A 19,399-nucleotide genomic window follows, 5' to 3' on the forward strand; every position below is an offset into this window, starting at 1 on the left:
TAATTAAATTATAATTAACGTTTATACGCTATCAATAATATAACAGATGACTACTATTTATTTTATAATTAACTAGGACAATGATTATTTTATGGAACTGTAGTTCCATATGTAGTTCCAGTTCAATGATCCATGTTTAGCTTATCAAGTTATAAGCACACTTTGCGTCAGTTTGCTGCGTATAACTGAAATGTGCAGAAATGTAAAAGTATATATACCGCAGTTCACCAGAGTCCATAACTGCGACGCGCTGATTGGAAGATGGTGGGGGAACGCAGCGAGCTCTCTGCTAATCACTTTCGACTTCGTTTGGGAATATCGCCAATCAGGGCGAAGATGCGTACTGGAGATGCGCGAAGAACGAAAATTGGTCTTTTCGCAGTTATGGACTCTGGTGAACTGCTGTATAGTGTTAATAGTATCAGCTATATACGTAATCAGAAGCATTGACAGTAATACATTTTCGAACGATGCTGTCATACCAAGTGCAAAAAAGTTAGAATCAATCAACATTCGAATATAATCTGTCGGCGTCGACGGTTTTTTGAGTCGGATTAAGTGTGGCGTAACGGCGTATTGTCGTAACATAAACTTGAATCGTTCATCGATAGAAATGATGACAATAAACAAGAACGTTTCGTTTGAATAAATTATAGCGGTCAAAGTTATTTCTAGCGCATTATTTTTTATTTATTCGCTATACAACTCTAGTTTATTTACATGGTAAACACGTTTTCTAATAAGGTTATGCGATTCTTTTTTATCGATCGGTTTTATTTTTTTCTGTAACTGCTCATTATTTAATGTAGATCTAGCAAAGAAATGTTGATTTATTGTTATTCCTTTTCATTGATTCCATAGGTATTTTATACTGTTTTTTATCAATGATCAAAGATGGTTTTCGAATCGATCGTTACTGAACTTTTAAACAAAGTGTTGGGCGAGTATATTCAAAATTTGGATTACACGCAATTAAAACTCAGTTTATGGGGAGGTAAGCATATTTTAAACATAAAAAGACATTTAATTTATGTACGAATGTGATAATAATGTTTAAATGTGAAATACTTATATTTGATTAGAAACTCCATGATTCCCAGGAGAATTAGAAAAATGGAATATGATAACAAAATTGATAACATGCAGTCTGATATTTCATAAACAGAGATGTATTATTAGCTCATCAATGTGACATCAGCTTCTATTTATGTTACAATTTGTAACTACTTTTTTATTGGATTTAATATACACGTGCAATGAAATGATGACCATAGGCTTTTATAATGCAGCTTTTTAATATTTATATTTATACATTAATTTTGTATTTTGAACAAAATAGTACAATAAAAAAAATGTATATAGCTATAATTCTTTGTGTTTATTTCTTTATATACATATAGATTCTACAATAATTTAAACATTGCTATTTATATTATGAAATAAGGAAAGTTTTCACTTTCCTTAAAAAAGTTCTTATATTTCTTCATTTCAAAAAAGCCTTTATTTAAAGTACACTTAGAAACAAATTTATGCAACCGTTTGGTATAATTAATTCACATTTAAAAACATATTCTTTTTTTATTCTTGTAAATACATAGAAAATATTTGTTTTTAGGAGATGTAGTCTTAACAGATTTATTGATAAATGAAAGTGCATTAGATGTTCTGGATTTACCTGTCAGACTAGAATATGGAAGATTAGGTTTGTAAATAATATATCAAACAATGATATATTTACATTAAAAAAATATAAAATTAATATAATCTGTACTTTCTTCTCTTAGGAAAACTTATATTGAAAATACCTTTCAAAGATATGTGGAATGGCCAGATTGATGCGGTAGTTGAAGAATTATTTGTATTAGTAGTACCAACAAGTCAAATTGTATATGATGCAGAAAAAGAAGCAAAAGTACAGCTTGATGCTAAACGTGCAGAGCTTGCAAGAGTTGAGAAGAAAAAACAGTTAGCAGATACAAAATGTACATATACCTTCTAAATGGTTCTATAACTCTTACATTTTGATTTTAGAATAACAGGTGTTTTACTATTGTTTCACAGCACAAGAAAAGTTAGATGATTCAATGGTTGAAAAGCTTATTGCCCGCATGATAAAGAATATTCATGTAGAGATAAAAAAGATTCATGTAAGATACGAGGATCATGTGTCATTTAAAGGTCACCCATTTTCTGTTGGGTTTACGCTTAATACATTTATCCTAGAGAGTTGTACAGACACTTGGGATGTAAATGGTAATTTAAAAGACATGTATGCTATTCCACAAATTTACAAGGTGAGTAGAAGCTGCAAATAATCAATGCCTTTGAAGCAAGTAATACTTGAAATACAAAATGTTCTTTCAGTTATGCACACTGGATGGTTTAGCTGTATATCTTAATCCAACTGCAGAACAGTTCAGTAGTAATTCTCAGCCAAACTATTCAGATCTATTTTACAGTGGTATCGCAACTATAGATTACAATCCACCTGGTTATCAATATTGTAAGTAAGTTAAATTTAAGAAACGTATTGTATAATTAATTATTAAGTTTATTTTGAATACCTTCAGTGTTGGGTCCAATAAACGTCAATGCAAAATTAACATTAAATCCAAAGCCAGAAACAGATGGAAGTAATTATACTATTCCTAAGGTGTGGTTGGATCTGGAAATGCAAAAATTAAGAGTTGGATTAGCCAAAAAGCAATATCGAACCCTTGTTCAGTTAGGCGAAGGATTAGATCAAGCACAAAAAGCTGCACCATACAGAAAGTATAGACCAAATTTGACATCATATACAGGACACTGTAAAGAATGGTAGTAAATTATCATAAATTATCATAACACTTGATATGTTTAATAGCTTAAAATAATATATTTAATAAATATTAGGTGGCATTTTGCATACACTTGTGTCTTAGAAGAAACGGTACGTCGAAATCGTAGGAATTGGGATTGGAATCACATGAAAGAGCATAGGGATATGTGTCGTTCTTATGCCGATACATATAGGACAAAATTAACAACTAAGAAAGTCTCACAAGAAATAGAAGATCTTCTTACAAATTGTGAAATAAAATTGGATATTTTCAATTTAGTTATCATCAGGCAACAAATTGAAATGGAAGTTAGTTGATAGAAGTTTTGGGTTGTTAATGCATACATGTATGTTTTATATTTTGTTCAAAATTTCTATCTTGTATTTCATAGGTTGAAAAATTAGCAGAAAGAGAAAAAACTTTGAAAGCACAACGTGGTTGGTTTGGATTCCTCTGGTCTAGTTCTCAAGCAGAAGAAACTGAAGAATTGAACTCTGCAGCTGCAATCAGTAATAGATTTGATTTCTATTAGCTATTTATTTGTTAGTTAAATAACAATTCATATAAAATATTTCTTTGCAGTGCGCAAATTCGAACAGGCAATGACGCCACAAGAAAAGGAAAAATTGTATAGAGCAATTGATTATCAAGAAAACAGCGCACCGGCTCATTACCCTGAAACATACGTCATGATTGATACACGATTTCTTTTACTGGAACTTCAAGTTGTAATTTTTGATACGGATAAAGAACATCCATGTATTTTGGATCTTCAGCTTCATAGCGTTGAAGCTTGCTTCAAGTCAAGACCATCAGCTAATGCTATTTTGTACGCAGATTTTCTTGAACAATAGTGTAAATTAAGATAAATATACAGCTTTGAATGTTGCTTCTTTTGTTACAGAGTTACAGCATCCATCAATGAAATGAAACTTCTAGGAACAAAACAAGGTGAACACGTTCCTTCACTTTTTAATTCACAGCAACATAACACAGACAATATTTTATTATCAGTATCATATGAAAAAAATCCTCTTGATAAATTATGTGGCGATCGTGTTATAGTAAGATCAACATCTGTGGATATTGTTTATGATGCACAGACTGTAATAGAACTAGTTAATTTATTCAAAGTACAAAATTCCTCGACTTTGAATCAGTAAGAACAATCAGTAATACCATTTATATTATATTTCATATGCTAAGCATTTTAATATTCATTCATTGTTATTTTATTTAGACTTCAAGCAGCTGCAGCAGAACAGTTAGAAGGTTTGAAAGAAATGTCGGCTCTAGGTTTAGAACATGCGATACAAAAGCACGCGGTATTAGATATACAGGTAAAATTATATCCTGTAACGTGTGTTAAATATGATGAAAAGGAGATAAAATGAGTATGTATTTAACAGGTCAATATGCAAGCATCTCAGCTGATTATACCACACGATGGATTCTATAATAGCACAAAATCATTATTCGTGGTTAATCTTGGTAGTTTACAAATGAATTCTCTAGTAAAGGCAAAAGAAGACGAAACATCTGTTAAACAATTGATTAGTATGGGTAAAAGCGAAGAAGATGTATTATTACATCTCAGGGAGCACAGTTATGACAAATTTGTTTTAAAAATAGTTGATTTTCAAGTATGTACTTTAAAGTTTTTAAACATTAATGTAATGCCTTGAAGATCATATAATTCTAATTATAGTGTAATTCATTTATAAATAGATATTAGTTACACTACCGGGCGAGGAATGGCGTAAAATTTCACCGACGCTAGATGACATGACATTATTACATCCAACAACGCTTGAAATTCAATTTCACAAATGCTTAGTTACAGATGATCCTTTGCTTCCAAAAATTAGACTTATTGGTCAATTACCATCAGTCTTTGTCAATATAACAGGTCTGTCTCTAAATGCACATGATTTATTTTACAATATTAATATTCCTTTCTAATAATTCCAAATAATGTTTCTTTCAGATACACGTTTACTACAAGCTCTTTCTATTGCGCAAAGCATACCGTTTCCAAAAGAGGAACAGCCTGTAGAACTTCATAAGTCATCACTTGTATGTTCTACATTATATTGATATATCAATTATCACAAACGTTATATTATTTTAATTGTCACATATTTTGTAGACCAAATCTCTGTCACAATTGTCATTGTTAAAAGAATTAACGACAATTTCTGAAAAGAAAAAAGATGAATCCAGTGTAACCCCAGTAAGGCAAACAACAGATTTAGAGATAAGATTTGAAATGAAAGGTAATATATAATATTTTTTAATTAATTGAACGTATCATTAACAGCTATATAATTTATTACAGAATTCGCGGTACAAGTATCATCCCAAACAGATAGTACGATAATACCGTTTATTAAATTTCAAGTATTACAATTAGAGGCAGAAATGCTACAACGAACTTACGACCAGGAAATATTATTAAGATTAGGTGGTGTTCAGGTAAAACAGCATTATAATGAAATGGAAATATTTATGGTAAATACTCCCATGTCATCGGGCAAAGACGAATATTTAATAACAGTGCAATATATAAATGTAAGTTATAATTTTATGCGATATTATATTAAATCAGATATAACAACTTTTTGTTTAATTTATCTTTATTGCTGCTCATTAGGTAAATAAAAGATCTCCTGAATTTACAACGAGACACGGATCTGTTATTCAATTACTAAAACTAGAATTTACAACATTGGATACTTTGCTACATCAGGAGGCTCTCATAAATCTACTTAAATTTATATCGCATATTCAGGTAATGTTTCACAATATTTACGTGCACGAATTTCGTGCATTTTCATGCAATGTTTTTTCATAATATTCGAATTGTAGAATCAAATGAATGCTATAGTACAGAGTAAAATTAAAAATGAGTATCCTGTGCGTCCACGGCCAAGTCACTTGGCTTCTATTCAAGAGGAAACATCTGCATTCTTTAAGGATCAAATTCAAAAACAAAAACACAGAACGTCACGTAAGTGTTTGAACATCTTTTGTTCGTGTCATATAATAAATAATGATCTTTAGACAAATGCAATTTAATTATTACCATCGTTAATTCTTTGACTAGGTCGAAAAAGAACGGTGGTTGAACATATAGATTTAAAAATTCAAGCAAAAGTTGGAACAATTTGTATGAAAATAATTAGCGAATGTAGAGAAATTACTGCATTTTATATTGGTGGTATCACCGCCGGGTTTATGACAAAGGCTTCTTATTCTCAAGCGAATGTTAATTTATCTTCTATCAGTATTATAGATCTTAATGCTGCATCAGCTTATAAAGACGTAAGTCGCAATTGATTATTATACTTTAATATAATTGATGTACATTGTATTATATTATTTAATTCTCCAATTATGTGTAGATTGTGTCGGTGACAGAAGATACCGAATCTTTACAAATTCAAGCCATAATGTATAATATTGAACCATCTGACGTTAATAAAAATAACATGTCCATCACAGTTGTTATGGGTTGCTATCGTATTGTATTTCTGAACATGTTTGTTACTAGTATAATGGTAATCAAAAATCTTAAAAATTATTATAGTAATTTAATTTATAGTAAGTGTAAAAATATGTTGAATTTTTTAGAGTTTCTTGAATAACTTCCAAGCAGCTCAAGAAGCTATAAAAGAAGCATCAGCAGCTGCTGCGGAGGCTGCAAAGACGAATATTAAAGACGTACAAGAAAGTGCTGCACGTATCGGGCTTGCGGTAAAAATTAAGGTTTGTATCAAAATAAATAAATTTAAATGTTACATGTTTCAACTTCATTTGACGAAATATCCTTTGCAGGCTCCTGTTATATACGTACCAATGCATTCAAAAAGTGATCACTGTTTAACGTTGGATATGGGTAATCTTACTGTGTGTAACGTTTTTAAGAAATTAGAAGTTACTAATGAAGCTGGAGATTGTCCTATTGTTGATGAAATGAAAATTGAATTACAAAATTTAAAGTTATCAAGGTAATCAAAGTATTGTCATTTCTACTATTGATTGTAATTTTTTATTAATAACGTGATCTTATTATCTTGACGACAGGGTAAAATTGAATCTAGAGAAATTCACAATTGAAAATGAAGTATTACTGTTAGAACCAGTTAGTTTTACACTACTTATGAAACGTAATTTATCGAGTTGGTTCACTTCTATCCCTGATATCGATATGTCTGGTAGATTAAATAAAATTAATATACTAATAAGCAAGGAAGATTATGCGACTGCGCTGAAAGTATTAGAACAAAATTTAGGTGAAACAGTTGAAGATACAAAACTTCCACAAACTGTTCAGCAGGCCGAGAAGAAACTTGAAGTTGAAATTGTACAGCACCATCAAGCTGGTAAATATAAATAATTATTTTACTTACAATTTGTTTTAAACAAAAATTAATCATTTCTTTATTCAAGCAGACAGATGTAGGAAAACTACCATCGAAGAGTCAGAGGATATGGATTTACAGGAACAAGCACACGTACATACATCCATTAAATTTGAATTTGTAATGGACAGTCTTGTAATTAATCTATTTACAGGAGGTTCGAAAACGGTAATAAAAAAAATAATACATTATTTCTGTTTTTATTGATAAAGGAGTAATTTATATTAAAAAATTAATTACAGCTGCAGTCTCAGCATTCTCCAATTCATCTACCAGAGAATGGATTAGCCAAATTTTGTCTGACTCATTTTGCCTTAAAAGGTAGAATATTTGCTGATGGATTAATGGCAACTTCAATTCTCCTTATGAATTGTACTTTGGATGATACCCGTCAAAGTAGACAGGGTTCTCTTACACGAATTATGGAAAGAACTATACTGACACCTTCCATGGACGAAATAGAGAAAGAATCGAAGTCTGTTCGTAGTATGTTGGACATGACTGTTAGACAAAGCTCAAACGACACATTTGGTAAGTTTTACACAACATCATTACATTATTTATTTCTAAATTGAATTTATTCCAAACAAAAATTTCTTTTCAGTTGACATAAGAGTTTTCTCCTTTAGTATAATTGTATCGCTTGATTATTTAATGAAAGTAAAGGATTTCTTCACGATTGAAGAAACACCGGCACCAAATAAAGCGATATCTCAAAATACATCAAAGAGTCACAATGAATCAATGATTAAAAAAAAGCAATCTACTGCAACGCCGATTAAAAAGATGTTAACGATTAATGTGCATATTGAGAAACCAGATATTATTTTGTTGGAGGACATGGACGATATAAATTCAAATTGCATTATACTAAATGTAATAATCATTTGAACATTTTTTATTATTATACACTTTGTCTTAAGTGCTTATGTAAATATTATTTTTTTAAGACCGAACTGCTGTTAAAAGTGCGTTTAATGGATGAACATCAAGTGATAACAGGATCTATAAAAGATCTATCAATTTTAGCTGGTATATACAATCCAGGAAAGAGGAGTGACTGGATATATCAGGTAAAACAATTTATATAAAATTTGTGTATAAACTATAACTAAAATGTTAATTTTATAAAGGTACTAAGGCCATGCAGTATTAGTGTAGCAGGCTCTACACCAGAAGGAAAAGGCCTTCATATAGATATTTGTTGTACTGATATTCATGTGTCAGTTTCACCAGGTAATTTTGCAAATCATTATTTAATATCAGCTAATTATTATTAATTCTACTTTTTATCTGTAGGTGTCATTGAAATACTGAATAAAGTCGTTCATACTGCCACAAAAACAGAAGAAAAAGATGACGAGGTTGTCGTTCATGAACAACATTACGACGGACTGTGGATTATATCACCATTTGAAGAAAGTGACTTTTGGTTCCTAAAGACAGGTACACATATTTAATCTTTTAAGAATTATACACGTATTCAGTTAATGCATATTTCTATTTATTGTAGAAGTAGGATTAGAAGCTATAGAAGACTTCGTATATCCTGATGACGATGAAGCAACTTACAAGCCGGAATTAGCAATAATTTCTGCACCAACTATATTATTCACGTTGGAAGCAGGTGTTGGTAATAAAACCTTACCTATGCTTTTGCTTCATATTGGGTTTCAGAGTAACATCAACGATTGGAGTACAAAATCTGTAAGAAATAATGTGATCTTAAGCGATGATACTTGTTATTAGATTTGTTAACAATTAAATATTTTCAGATGAGTATAGAATCTACGATGTCGTTGGTAATGGCATATTACAATAGTTGCCTAGCATTATGGGAACTGTTAATTGAACCAATAGAAGGAATTAAAAAAGGAAAACGTGTATCAACACCTTGGGAACTAAAAACTAAAGTAAATTTTCAAAGATTTAAGTATTATCTTATAATATTATGTTGTACATCTATCTAAGTAATTTGCACAAAATGTTTAATCATTATTTACTAGATTCAGTTTAATGACATATCAATGGACTCTAGAGGTATGAGTGTAATGAGCCCTGCTTCAGAAAGTGAACTAGAAGAATTTCACCAAACTTCGAAGATGTCTATTGATATAGTATCTACTGTAAGTTAAAGGATACATTCATCTACTAAAATTGTAATGCCTCGTACACAAAAATTTTCATATTTTATAATAGGAAAATTTGGAAATGACTGTAACAAAAACTTGTCTGGACGTATTAAAACAACTTGGTAATGCATTTTCATCTGCTATGGAACCAGGTGGAGAAGGAAGTTCGAAAAATGCAGCACCTTATGTTCTTAAGAACGAAACTGGCTTAGCGATGGTTTTAGACTTGGAACGCAGTCAGTTTAAAGTTCGTGTTAATGATGTTTTACCTCTGTAAAGGAAACCATGAATTGTAAAATCTTATAATATATACCATTATTCTAGGTTTTTGAACATGGATCAAAACTTATCAGCAACAATACAGATTCATACATGGAGGTAATTCTAGAATCAGGTGCATCAGTAGAACTTGCTCCGAAAACAACGAAAGTTCAAATACCTTTACTAGACCAATTAAAAACCGAAACGGTTAAAGAAAGAGAGGATGATAAGTTTGTTATTTCGGTAATATATTTGTGATTATTGATAATTAAATATTGGAAGATTTAATTATATATTTATATATCATTTTAAGTTTAAAGAAATTCAATGTACATTGGCCATTCCCGTTTTAAGAGCCGATAAAAGATTTTTCTCATTAAAATACCGAAAAGAAAGTTCTGAGGAGTGGGGTATTGTTTCTGATGTTGTAGTCGACGAAGGAAGTACCATCGTTACTTTAAGAAGTATTCTTCAGGTAATTTACTTAAATTTTTGCTAATAATGAACAATAATAATCATAAGTATTTTGCAGATTCATAATCATTTTAGTGAACCAATATCTGTGTATTACATGACTAAACGTGGAAACGAAGTTGAATGTGTAGGCACTGTTGCCCCAGATAGTAAATTAAATCTTCCATTAGATACTGTATATACTCCAACAAGTATTTATTGGTTGTTTTTCAGCGTTAACGGGTATCTTATATATTTTTTAAATATTATTTTTTATATGATTGCTGTACAGGTATTTATAAATATTGTTTGTTCCTAGGTACATGGTTTCAGTAGAACCATTTGTTTGGAAAGATTTGCAAAAGACAGTTTCTATGTCAAAACTTTTAAAATGTGAAAGTCGAACTAAACAAGATGTTACAGAACCATTTTATATTAAGGTAATGAATTCAATCAGATGTCTTTATTTATATACACTTAGCTGATTCTTGCATTCTATCTGTATCTATCACTGTATATGAAATATTTCACTGTTTAGTATGTGTTATTCACATTACATTACCAGTGATCGATAGTGATACGCTGAAACAGATATTTAATTTTCACACTTTAATGGAAAAAAAAAAAAAAAAAGAATTCGTGAAAATTGTATTACATGCTTTTATAAGCAGCAGTTTTTACTTTTAGATGTTTTTCATGATGATTATGGTTGGTAGTATTTTATATAATAACAACACTATTGGCTTATTATTGAATGTTATTAACTGGCGATCCATATTCTGTCATTTCGTTGATTACGTCAAGCGTTTATGCTCGAAAACTTTACCCTCAGAACACCCAAAATATCTGGAAGCACCTATTCAGGTACTACCGTTTTCCTAATTAGTTGAGAAGCAATTGTTATTTAGTTTATGTTCAGTATCGGTCAAGTATGTATCTTTATTATTGCTGTTAGATAGTTCATACTTTAAATGTGAATGTGTATTTGTAATATAACTGATACCATAGAACATTTTTTTAATATCTTCACTATACTCATTATGATTGTAGTTATGAAAAATAGTTAATAGATAAATATGGACAAAAGAAGATGCGAATAGATTATATACTAAACCCAAGAATTTCTAATAATCACGAATAAAAGTTGTTATTCTGTTAGATTTTCTTTTACACGATTACTTTAATAGGTACAACTTTGTCTTTTGTTATAATATCAATTATTGTATATGCAATTAATTTTATTAGCATTTTTGTTCTTATTCAAATAATACACTATTATTTTCTTAATTTGTATTATATTTTTCGTTATAAAATTATTTACAAGTTGCAAACTCCATAGTTCAAATAGATGTTGCAAATTTTAGTTAATTTTTAATATAGTGTGTTTGTTGCACGTGTTTTATTTATGTTATTGTGTTACTAAAAATGAATGTATTATTACAATTATTGTATTGGAAACATTGTTTACTTGTTTGCATAGTAGTAGGAAGGAAGTAATAAAATAATATAGTTCATTACACTATAAACTATAAATATGTAGTTAAAGAAGTTACATGTTTCAATAATTTATTATCACATTTGCAGGTCGTTGGTGAAATAGAACAAGTTTATTATGAAAATACTAGCCGACGCACGATGGCAAGTACTATTTACAATGTTCACTTATATCCCTCTGTATATCTGAAGAATTTTCTGCCCATCGACATTATTATATGTTTGCCTGGTGCCGTTCAAGAAAAGCTTTTAGAAGCAGGAACAACTTATCAGATCCCTACAATTGATCCAGGAAAATCTTACATAATTATAAAGGTAAGTGAAGAATCTATTAGTACTCAATAATTGTTTTTAAAATATTGTTTTTAATTATGACAATATATTACAGCTACCAAATTATTTAGAAAAAGATTGGTCATGTAGAGGAGAAATAGTAGCCAATCCACCAGAATTTTCTGTCTGGTCTTTTGAATCTTTTGATAGTGCTCAAAAGGTTGTAATGGATTTAGGAATGCATACATCTTATCAACATGCTTCTATTGTTATGGCACTATATTGTCCATTTTGGATGCTGAATAAGACAGGTTTAATGTTGTCTTATCGGGTAAATATCAAGGTTTTTTTTCTAAATAATGCAATAGATGATACCATTATTTTTTTTTTGCTGAAGATAATTGTTGCTTATATATATATATATTTTTTTACATTCTGTTTTGCCACTAAAATTTCTCAATACGTTTTAATACCGTTTATATATATATTTTATATTTTATTTAAAGATTATTTATTGATCATAAATAATGCTTTAATGTAATCATTTTACTCGAAATGGATTTTTTCATTTATCAAGTAAAACACCATGTAGTTTGCTTAATACATTATATTACACGATATCAATGATTTAAGTTATAATCCGATGTCATGGGATATTTTAATTTATTAAACAATAACACCAATCACAATGATGCTATAATTTTTTAAATCTCTGTATGCAATGCTTGAGTTATGATATTTTATGCAGTATGTAAGTGCTCTGTTACGTTATGCATGCTGGAAGTAGTATAATGTTGCAAATTATTAATCTCTTATAAGATCATATCTTACTCAATGCATTATTTTACAGAAATCAAGTAAGGGTGGCAAAGAACACTCAAGTCCAATGAAGGTAGTGATTTCAAATTAAAGTATTTTTCATGCTTTCAAACACCATACTCATTAAAATACTGTAATCGTACAATGGTGGCTATAATTTTTAATGTGCAAAATTTATTTGTACGGCTTGAAAATCAAAATTATTTGAATTTAAGAGTACTTTTTATTTTAAATTAAGCGTAGCTCTTTAAAATAATATAGTAGCATGTTCGACTGTATGGAATGTTGAAACAGCTTCCTGAAGTATTTTATTTGACGTTATATTATTTCTGAATAAAATTACAAATTTTGCACAGCTTTCATAGATATAGGGGACAGTTAACATTATCATTAATGATCTTATGAAAATACATAAAAAGATATCTTTCAGAATTTGGTTTGTGGCGTGAAACCCCATCAACCACGTTCAGAATACAAGAGGAAGAAAGCACGTTCGGTGATGCATTGTTTTCATTTTATATTGGTGATGGTTTAATCTTACAAACTGTAAAACAAAGTTTTTGTACAATTTAGTATATTGTATTAATCATATGTGATTACTTGTTAATGTACAAATCATGGTACCATCATGTAAATTATTTTCATACCATGATGAAGGCTTGTTTACTAACTAAATGTTATATTTTATAACATGATATAACACAAGTACATTATTTGTTTTCAGTTTCTTTATTTATTAATTGGCTTATTGCAACATTATGTATACTTTTATAATAATATTGTTTACTTATCAATAATGAAACGCTGCTTGTACATTAATTTAATCGTGTGTTCATGTGTGGTTACGTGAGATATATTATTGAAGTTTGTTTGTATATGGCATGTGAGCATTCTTAAACATAATGTAAAATTTAAGTGTATTACTGAAACCTTCAAACAACTGACATAATGAATTTCTATAAATCTTTCGAATAATTCTTAAATACGGAAAACTAGAATAGGAAATGTATATATATTTATAAATTCAAGCTTTGTCTATCGAGATACATTAGCAAGTTCACAAATTAAAGTTAACTGGTGTTGGATAATTATTGTTCACGTAACTGTGTAATATGATGTACAAATATGTATAAATATGTAATCAATTGCATTCTTACTGCATGATAGAAATCAGTTGTTGAAACATCTTAATATTACTAAAAATATTAATTAAACAAATATCTCTTACAGAGTGGAGAGGATCATTTAAATGTATTGTATCATCCTGAGAACTTCAAGGGACCAATATTGTTCTCATTTCGTTCTAAAGTATTTTTTGGTAAAAAGAAGGCCATGATTAGAGTAGAAGATGGTGAATGGTCTGAAAAGTTTTCGATAGATGTTGCAGGCAGTGAGGGAGTAGTTGTTTGCAAAACTAATGGTCTATTATACCAGGTTATTATACTATCTATAATATAATAATTATAAGGAAACAAATTCATATTATTTTTTACATGATATAATTTTTTCTGTGTTATAGATTGGTGTTCATAATCAATTGACATATAATTCCTTAACAAAACAGATTACATTTACACCATATTATGTACTCATCAATAACTCCAGTTTGCTTATTGAGTGTCAAGAAGCTGACAGACCAGCTGATCCTATGATTAAAGTAATTATTTGGGGCTAAAATTATGATTAACTTTGAACTTTTAAATATTGTTATACTTATTATTTTTATTTATAGATTCCTCCTGGAGAATGCACCGCTCTTTGGCCTCGTTCTGAACATGAGAATAAAACCTTAAAAGCTAGGATTGCAGGTGAACCCGAGAAAACAGCCCCTTTCCTTTATACAGATAGTCATACAACTTTATTGAAATTAAATAATAAGGTTGGTATTGTTGAAATAATTTTTTAAGGGCAAGACGAGAATTAAATTGTGTATGTATTAAGTGTACAAATTAATCTGGTACCATTTCTTTAGTTTATTTAAAAATTTATTTTTAAAGAGCTATAGTAATTCCAATTATTAAAATAATCTTTATTGTTATTATGTTGTCTTTTCACTTTTCAAATGTTCAAAACCGCGAGAAAATATTCAAATTAAAAATATTAATTAAGAAAGCGTAATACTAAAGGCACCGAATTAATTTGTACACCTAATACGTATCGTTTTAAAATGAAATCAAAATTTTTTTATCAGCATGGAGGAATTAATGTAGACATTCAAATAAGCGAAGGTGGAATTTATATTTCTTTATCCGTTTATACCTACGGAAATGCTCCTGCTTTAATCATTAACCATACTCCTCATACAATTAATTTTTGGGAGAAAGGTTCTTTGAATGTTAGGTATGTTTATTTATAATGAAAGTGAGTATTAGTAATAGAATTCATTTATTTAAAATTGTATTTTTAATTTCATAGATCTGTACAGTCGTATAACAAAATGTTCTATACCTGGGAAAATCCGGCAGGACCACGAAAATTAGTTTGGGAAGATGCGAATAAAAAAGAAATTGAAGATACACTTCGAAAGGTAAATATTAGGTAATATTTAATATGATTCAACAATTTAACATCTTTCATTTTTCAGGATACTTTAGGACCTTTTAAATTACCAGACGTAGAAGAAGAAGTATTTTATGTATCATTTTTAGATGGTACGCAACGAATACTTCTCTTCACAACAAATTTGAAAATAGCAGAAGATTGCCAATTAGCAGGTGATCTGGAAACTATTGAGCAAGACATAACAATAAGTATTCATGGAGTTGGTTTTTCACTTGTTAACAACGTAACAAGATCTGAATTATTATATATGTGTATAGCTAGGTAAATAAATTAATTTACCTATTATTACCTATTATTTAACACGTGAAATTATAATCGTTATCATAATTTTCATTTACATATTGCTATTTTCATCCTTAGCTCTGGAATTATATGGGAAGCACAAAAATCTTGTAAGCACCTTTGGCGTGGTCTTAGTGCAAGAGAAGTAAATCTTATAGAGGAAGGCTATCAAAAATATATACTCGAATTACAGATAGGAAAAGATCCAACGCAAAAAATGATGCTTGAGCCAAAATTAGAGGTAACGTATTGAGACTTAGTATTATTCTCTATTTTTTTACGGTGTCTATTAAATTAATTTCAATTCTAGATTGATTATTTCAATATGGAAATGACGAAACCATATCGTCGAAGTTTACGACGTACTTTCCAAACTGGTTTATGGTTGCAATATCGAACATCAGCACATCAAGTGCAATTACATGCAAAAATTAATCGGTTACAAATTGATAATCAACTTTCAGAATGTATTTTTCCAGTTATATTAGCTCCGGTTCCGCTTCCCAAAAGTGTCACACAAAGTACTGGTAAGTTCTGTTGAAACAATAATATAATTTAGACCGTATTCAATTTCATATTATACAATTTTATACATGTTTTAATAGTTATGAAACCATTTGCTGAACTTAGTATGGTCAAACGATTATTGGAACACAGCAGTGTGCAACAGTTTAGATATTTTAAGGTTCTTATACAAGAATTTCACGTAAAAGTAGACATTATGTTTATTAATGCGATAATGGGATTATTGGAAGCGAATGATATGAACGATGCGGAAGAAGTAAGTTATATTTCAATTATTTTTATACTATACTTACAAAGGTAAAACAGAAAATACTAAGATATTGTTCTATTTTATATCGTAGACTAGATTATTTAAATTGGACACGAAATTGGTCGATGAGCCTTTAATGTACCACGTCAGTTTAATTACCACCGCCGAACAGAAGAATTTCTTCGATTTACTTCACTTTTCGCCTTTAAAGGTTTGTTATTTGTAATTTGAATTGATATGATTATTAATATATCACAATTATACTATATACTTTTTTAGATACACATAAGTTTTTCAATGACTGGCAGTAGTAGCGGGCCTTCTGCAGTTCCTCAAGTGTTAAATGTATTACTACAAGGAATAGGTGTTACATTAACTGATATTAATGATATTGTTTTCAAGTAATTATCTTATAATTAAACTTCGAATTCCATTAGTAACAGATAAATAATATATTCATATTTTTCACAGATTAGCGTATTTTGAAAGGGAATACATTTTTATGACTCACAAACAACTAATTTCTGAAGCTACAACCCATTATGTAGGGCAAGCAATTAAACAGGCATACGTTCTTGTTTTGGGGCTAGATGTAATTGGCAATCCTTATGGCCTTGTCGTGGGCACTATGAAAGGTATCGAAGATTTATTTTACGAACCTTTCCAAGGTGCTATACAGGGGCCTGGGGAATTTGCTGAAGGTCTGTTTCTCGGTGTAAGGAGTATGTTAGGTCACACCGTAGGAGGAATGGCTGGAGCAGTTTCTAAGATAACTGGAGCTATGGGTATGTCTTATCGTGTACCGTTATTTTATTCCAGTCGTTGTTACAAATTTTTTATTGTTTTATTAAAGGTAAAGGTATAGCTGCCTTAACTTTTGATAAAGATTACCAAAGAAAACGACAGGAACAACTTAACAAACAACCTGCCAACTTACAAGAGGGTCTTGCTCGTAGCGGTAAAGGTTTAGTAATGGTAAGATTAAGAAATAATAATGATTGCTGGTTTTTAAAATAGAAGCAAGATAAATTATTGTATTTTGCTTTAGGGCATATATGATGGCGTAACTGGTGTTGTAATGAAACCTATATCAGGTGCTAAGGAAGAAGGAGTAGAAGGATTTTTCAAAGGATTTGGAAAGGGTGTTGTTGGTTTTGTTACTAGACCAACTGCAGGTGTTATAGATTTTGCCAGTGGTTCATTCGGAGCAGTGAAACGGTAAGGAAATAAATTTTGTCTGTTAATAGATGAAACTTGAATGATTGGAATCGAAACTTTTTTTATAGTGCAACTGAATTACACGAAGAAGTGAAGAAAGTAAGACCGCCTAGATTTTTACAACCAGATAATTTAGTTAGACCATACGTACGGGAAGAAGCTGAGGGAAATAAAATCTTAAGTGTAAGACGTTAAGGATATTAATTTAATCTTAATGTAACAATTAATCTCATCGAGTAATTATTTTTATAGGAATTGGAAAAAGGAAAATATGCCAACACTGATATTTATTTTTATCATGTTTACGTTAACAAAGATGTATTATTGCTTACCGACAAAAGAATAGCATATGTAGAGCATAGTGACTTGTTTGGTGGATGGAAGGTATGTACTTCATAACTGTATGATTTTTATAAAAATAACAAGAAATCAAAAGCAATAATTTATATTCATTTATGTAGGTGGACTGGGCTTATACATGGCAAGAAATGAGTGAATCGCCGAAGATTGTCGATAAAGGAGTTCAAATATTTATTAAGGATGGTACTAAAAAGAAAAGATTAGGAAACATATTCGGTAGTGCAGATCAATCAAAAGTAGTTCTCATAAATGATTATAACACGAGACAGGTAAGTTTGAAAAAAAAAAACAAGATTAATTTGTATTGGAGTAAATAACTTATTTTTTTTTGTAATTTCCACAGCTTTTATGCAGTAAGATGCAAGAGCAAATTTATCAGTGTGGATTATAGATATACACAGTATATAATATAATATTTAAAATAGTTTATTAAACTAATAGTGCCTAGCATTTTAAACTTATATTAAGCTTTGCAAGCTGAATTTCATTACAGAAACTGTCTACAATTATTATTTACAAGACTAATGTTCGATCAGAATCAACCAAAGTTATAGAAGGTTCAGTATGTAATTTTATATTTATTATGATCTGATTTGGACGTTGGAGTTATTATATCTTTTACATTTTGTTATTATTTTTATCGTACAATATTTTACTTTTAATTTGTTAGAATATTGTGATCAATTTCAGGTTCATTATTAATACATTACAATGACAATCTTAGTTTCATAAATACAAAATAAGGTAGTATAATATTTGAGCATCCAACAAAAATTTAACAACTTTTGAAAGTCTGCTGTTGCTATATAGTGAGATCATATTTTTATACTATTTGTTAATAAGTTAAGGATTAATTTGATATACAAGATGTTCGCTTACAAGTGAGCATCCTTTGGAGGAGCGGTAGCTGGGGTGATTCTGAACAATTTTTCTCTTTACCAAAATGTTCGTTAAGACTTAGTTTTTATTAATAATTCAAAGCCTTAACGAGCATTTTGGTAAAGGTAAAAGTTGTTCAGAATCACCCTAGCTACCACCCCCTCAAAGGATGCCCACCTGTAGCCAAGCACCATGTATATGTGAACATGCAAACTAACTTAAACGCACATTCTATGTTCAAGTAATCTTTTGTATTTACCTGTATAATTGTTATTATTGTACACATATATACAGAATGTTTCTATATTTTTTTTGTGTAGACTTTATTAAAACAGAATATTTATATGAAACACACATCACTCTTCAATTTTTTGTACAGTTCTTTCACTCAGTATTTTATATGAAACAATTACGTTTCGACATCTCTAATATTTTAATTTCAAATTAAAATTAACACATTACCAAATCTTAAGAACAATATGTGTTTGCTAATAGTACATAGCTTTTGTTAAAAACAATTATGCAGTTAAACGTATGATTGATGTAGTGAAAAATGAAAAAGTTCAAAGATATTTGCTACATCTTCCATAAAATTAAAAATATCTTTGAAACAATCTGTTTAAGATATATTATCGTTACGTTATCGTT

General features: G+C 29.7%; 1 protein-coding gene across 6 annotated transcripts; it reads left to right on the forward strand.

Moving 5' to 3' along the window:
- The first annotated feature begins 386 nt into the window (after positions 1–386).
- On the forward strand, positions 387–19,395 carry Vps13 (vacuolar protein sorting 13C). 6 transcript variants are annotated; one of them, XM_034332014.2, is made up of 61 exons: positions 387–723; positions 862–994; positions 1,616–1,702; positions 1,785–1,982; positions 2,062–2,294; positions 2,365–2,503; positions 2,571–2,817; positions 2,893–3,127; positions 3,211–3,328; positions 3,402–3,648; positions 3,724–3,978; positions 4,060–4,159; positions 4,229–4,462; positions 4,548–4,728; positions 4,807–4,895; positions 4,969–5,095; positions 5,158–5,390; positions 5,473–5,610; positions 5,688–5,829; positions 5,926–6,143; positions 6,224–6,379; positions 6,453–6,587; positions 6,657–6,829; positions 6,906–7,204; positions 7,272–7,411; positions 7,486–7,774; positions 7,848–8,119; positions 8,194–8,316; positions 8,377–8,479; positions 8,543–8,689; positions 8,757–8,950; positions 9,019–9,156; positions 9,250–9,369; positions 9,443–9,622; positions 9,700–9,879; positions 9,950–10,111; positions 10,169–10,332; positions 10,409–10,529; positions 10,777–10,953; positions 11,674–11,898; positions 11,972–12,187; positions 12,707–12,748; positions 13,106–13,171; positions 13,906–14,109; positions 14,195–14,332; positions 14,408–14,554; positions 14,867–15,015; positions 15,091–15,202; positions 15,260–15,498; positions 15,598–15,760; positions 15,830–16,046; positions 16,125–16,300; positions 16,386–16,505; positions 16,574–16,695; positions 16,766–17,079; positions 17,148–17,269; positions 17,343–17,512; positions 17,581–17,695; positions 17,765–17,896; positions 17,974–18,141; positions 18,216–19,395. In XM_034332014.2, the coding sequence occupies exons 2-61, from the start codon at positions 895–897 to the stop codon at positions 18,261–18,263; spliced, it is 9,999 nt and encodes a 3,332-aa protein (XP_034187905.2). In that variant the 5' UTR covers positions 387–723; positions 862–894; the 3' UTR covers positions 18,264–19,395. The 6 variants fall into 6 exon arrangements, with proteins under 6 accessions (XP_034187905.2, XP_034187906.2, XP_034187908.2 ...); XM_034332015.2 differs by having other exon boundaries at positions 7,275–7,411; XM_034332017.2 differs by lacking the exon at positions 13,106–13,171.
- The last annotated feature ends 4 nt before the right edge of the window (positions 19,396–19,399 follow it).

Source organism: Osmia lignaria, chromosome 5 (genome assembly GCF_051020975.1).
Source record: "Osmia lignaria lignaria isolate PbOS001 chromosome 5, iyOsmLign1, whole genome shotgun sequence".
NCBI classification, from domain to species: domain Eukaryota; kingdom Metazoa; phylum Arthropoda; class Insecta; order Hymenoptera; family Megachilidae; genus Osmia; species Osmia lignaria.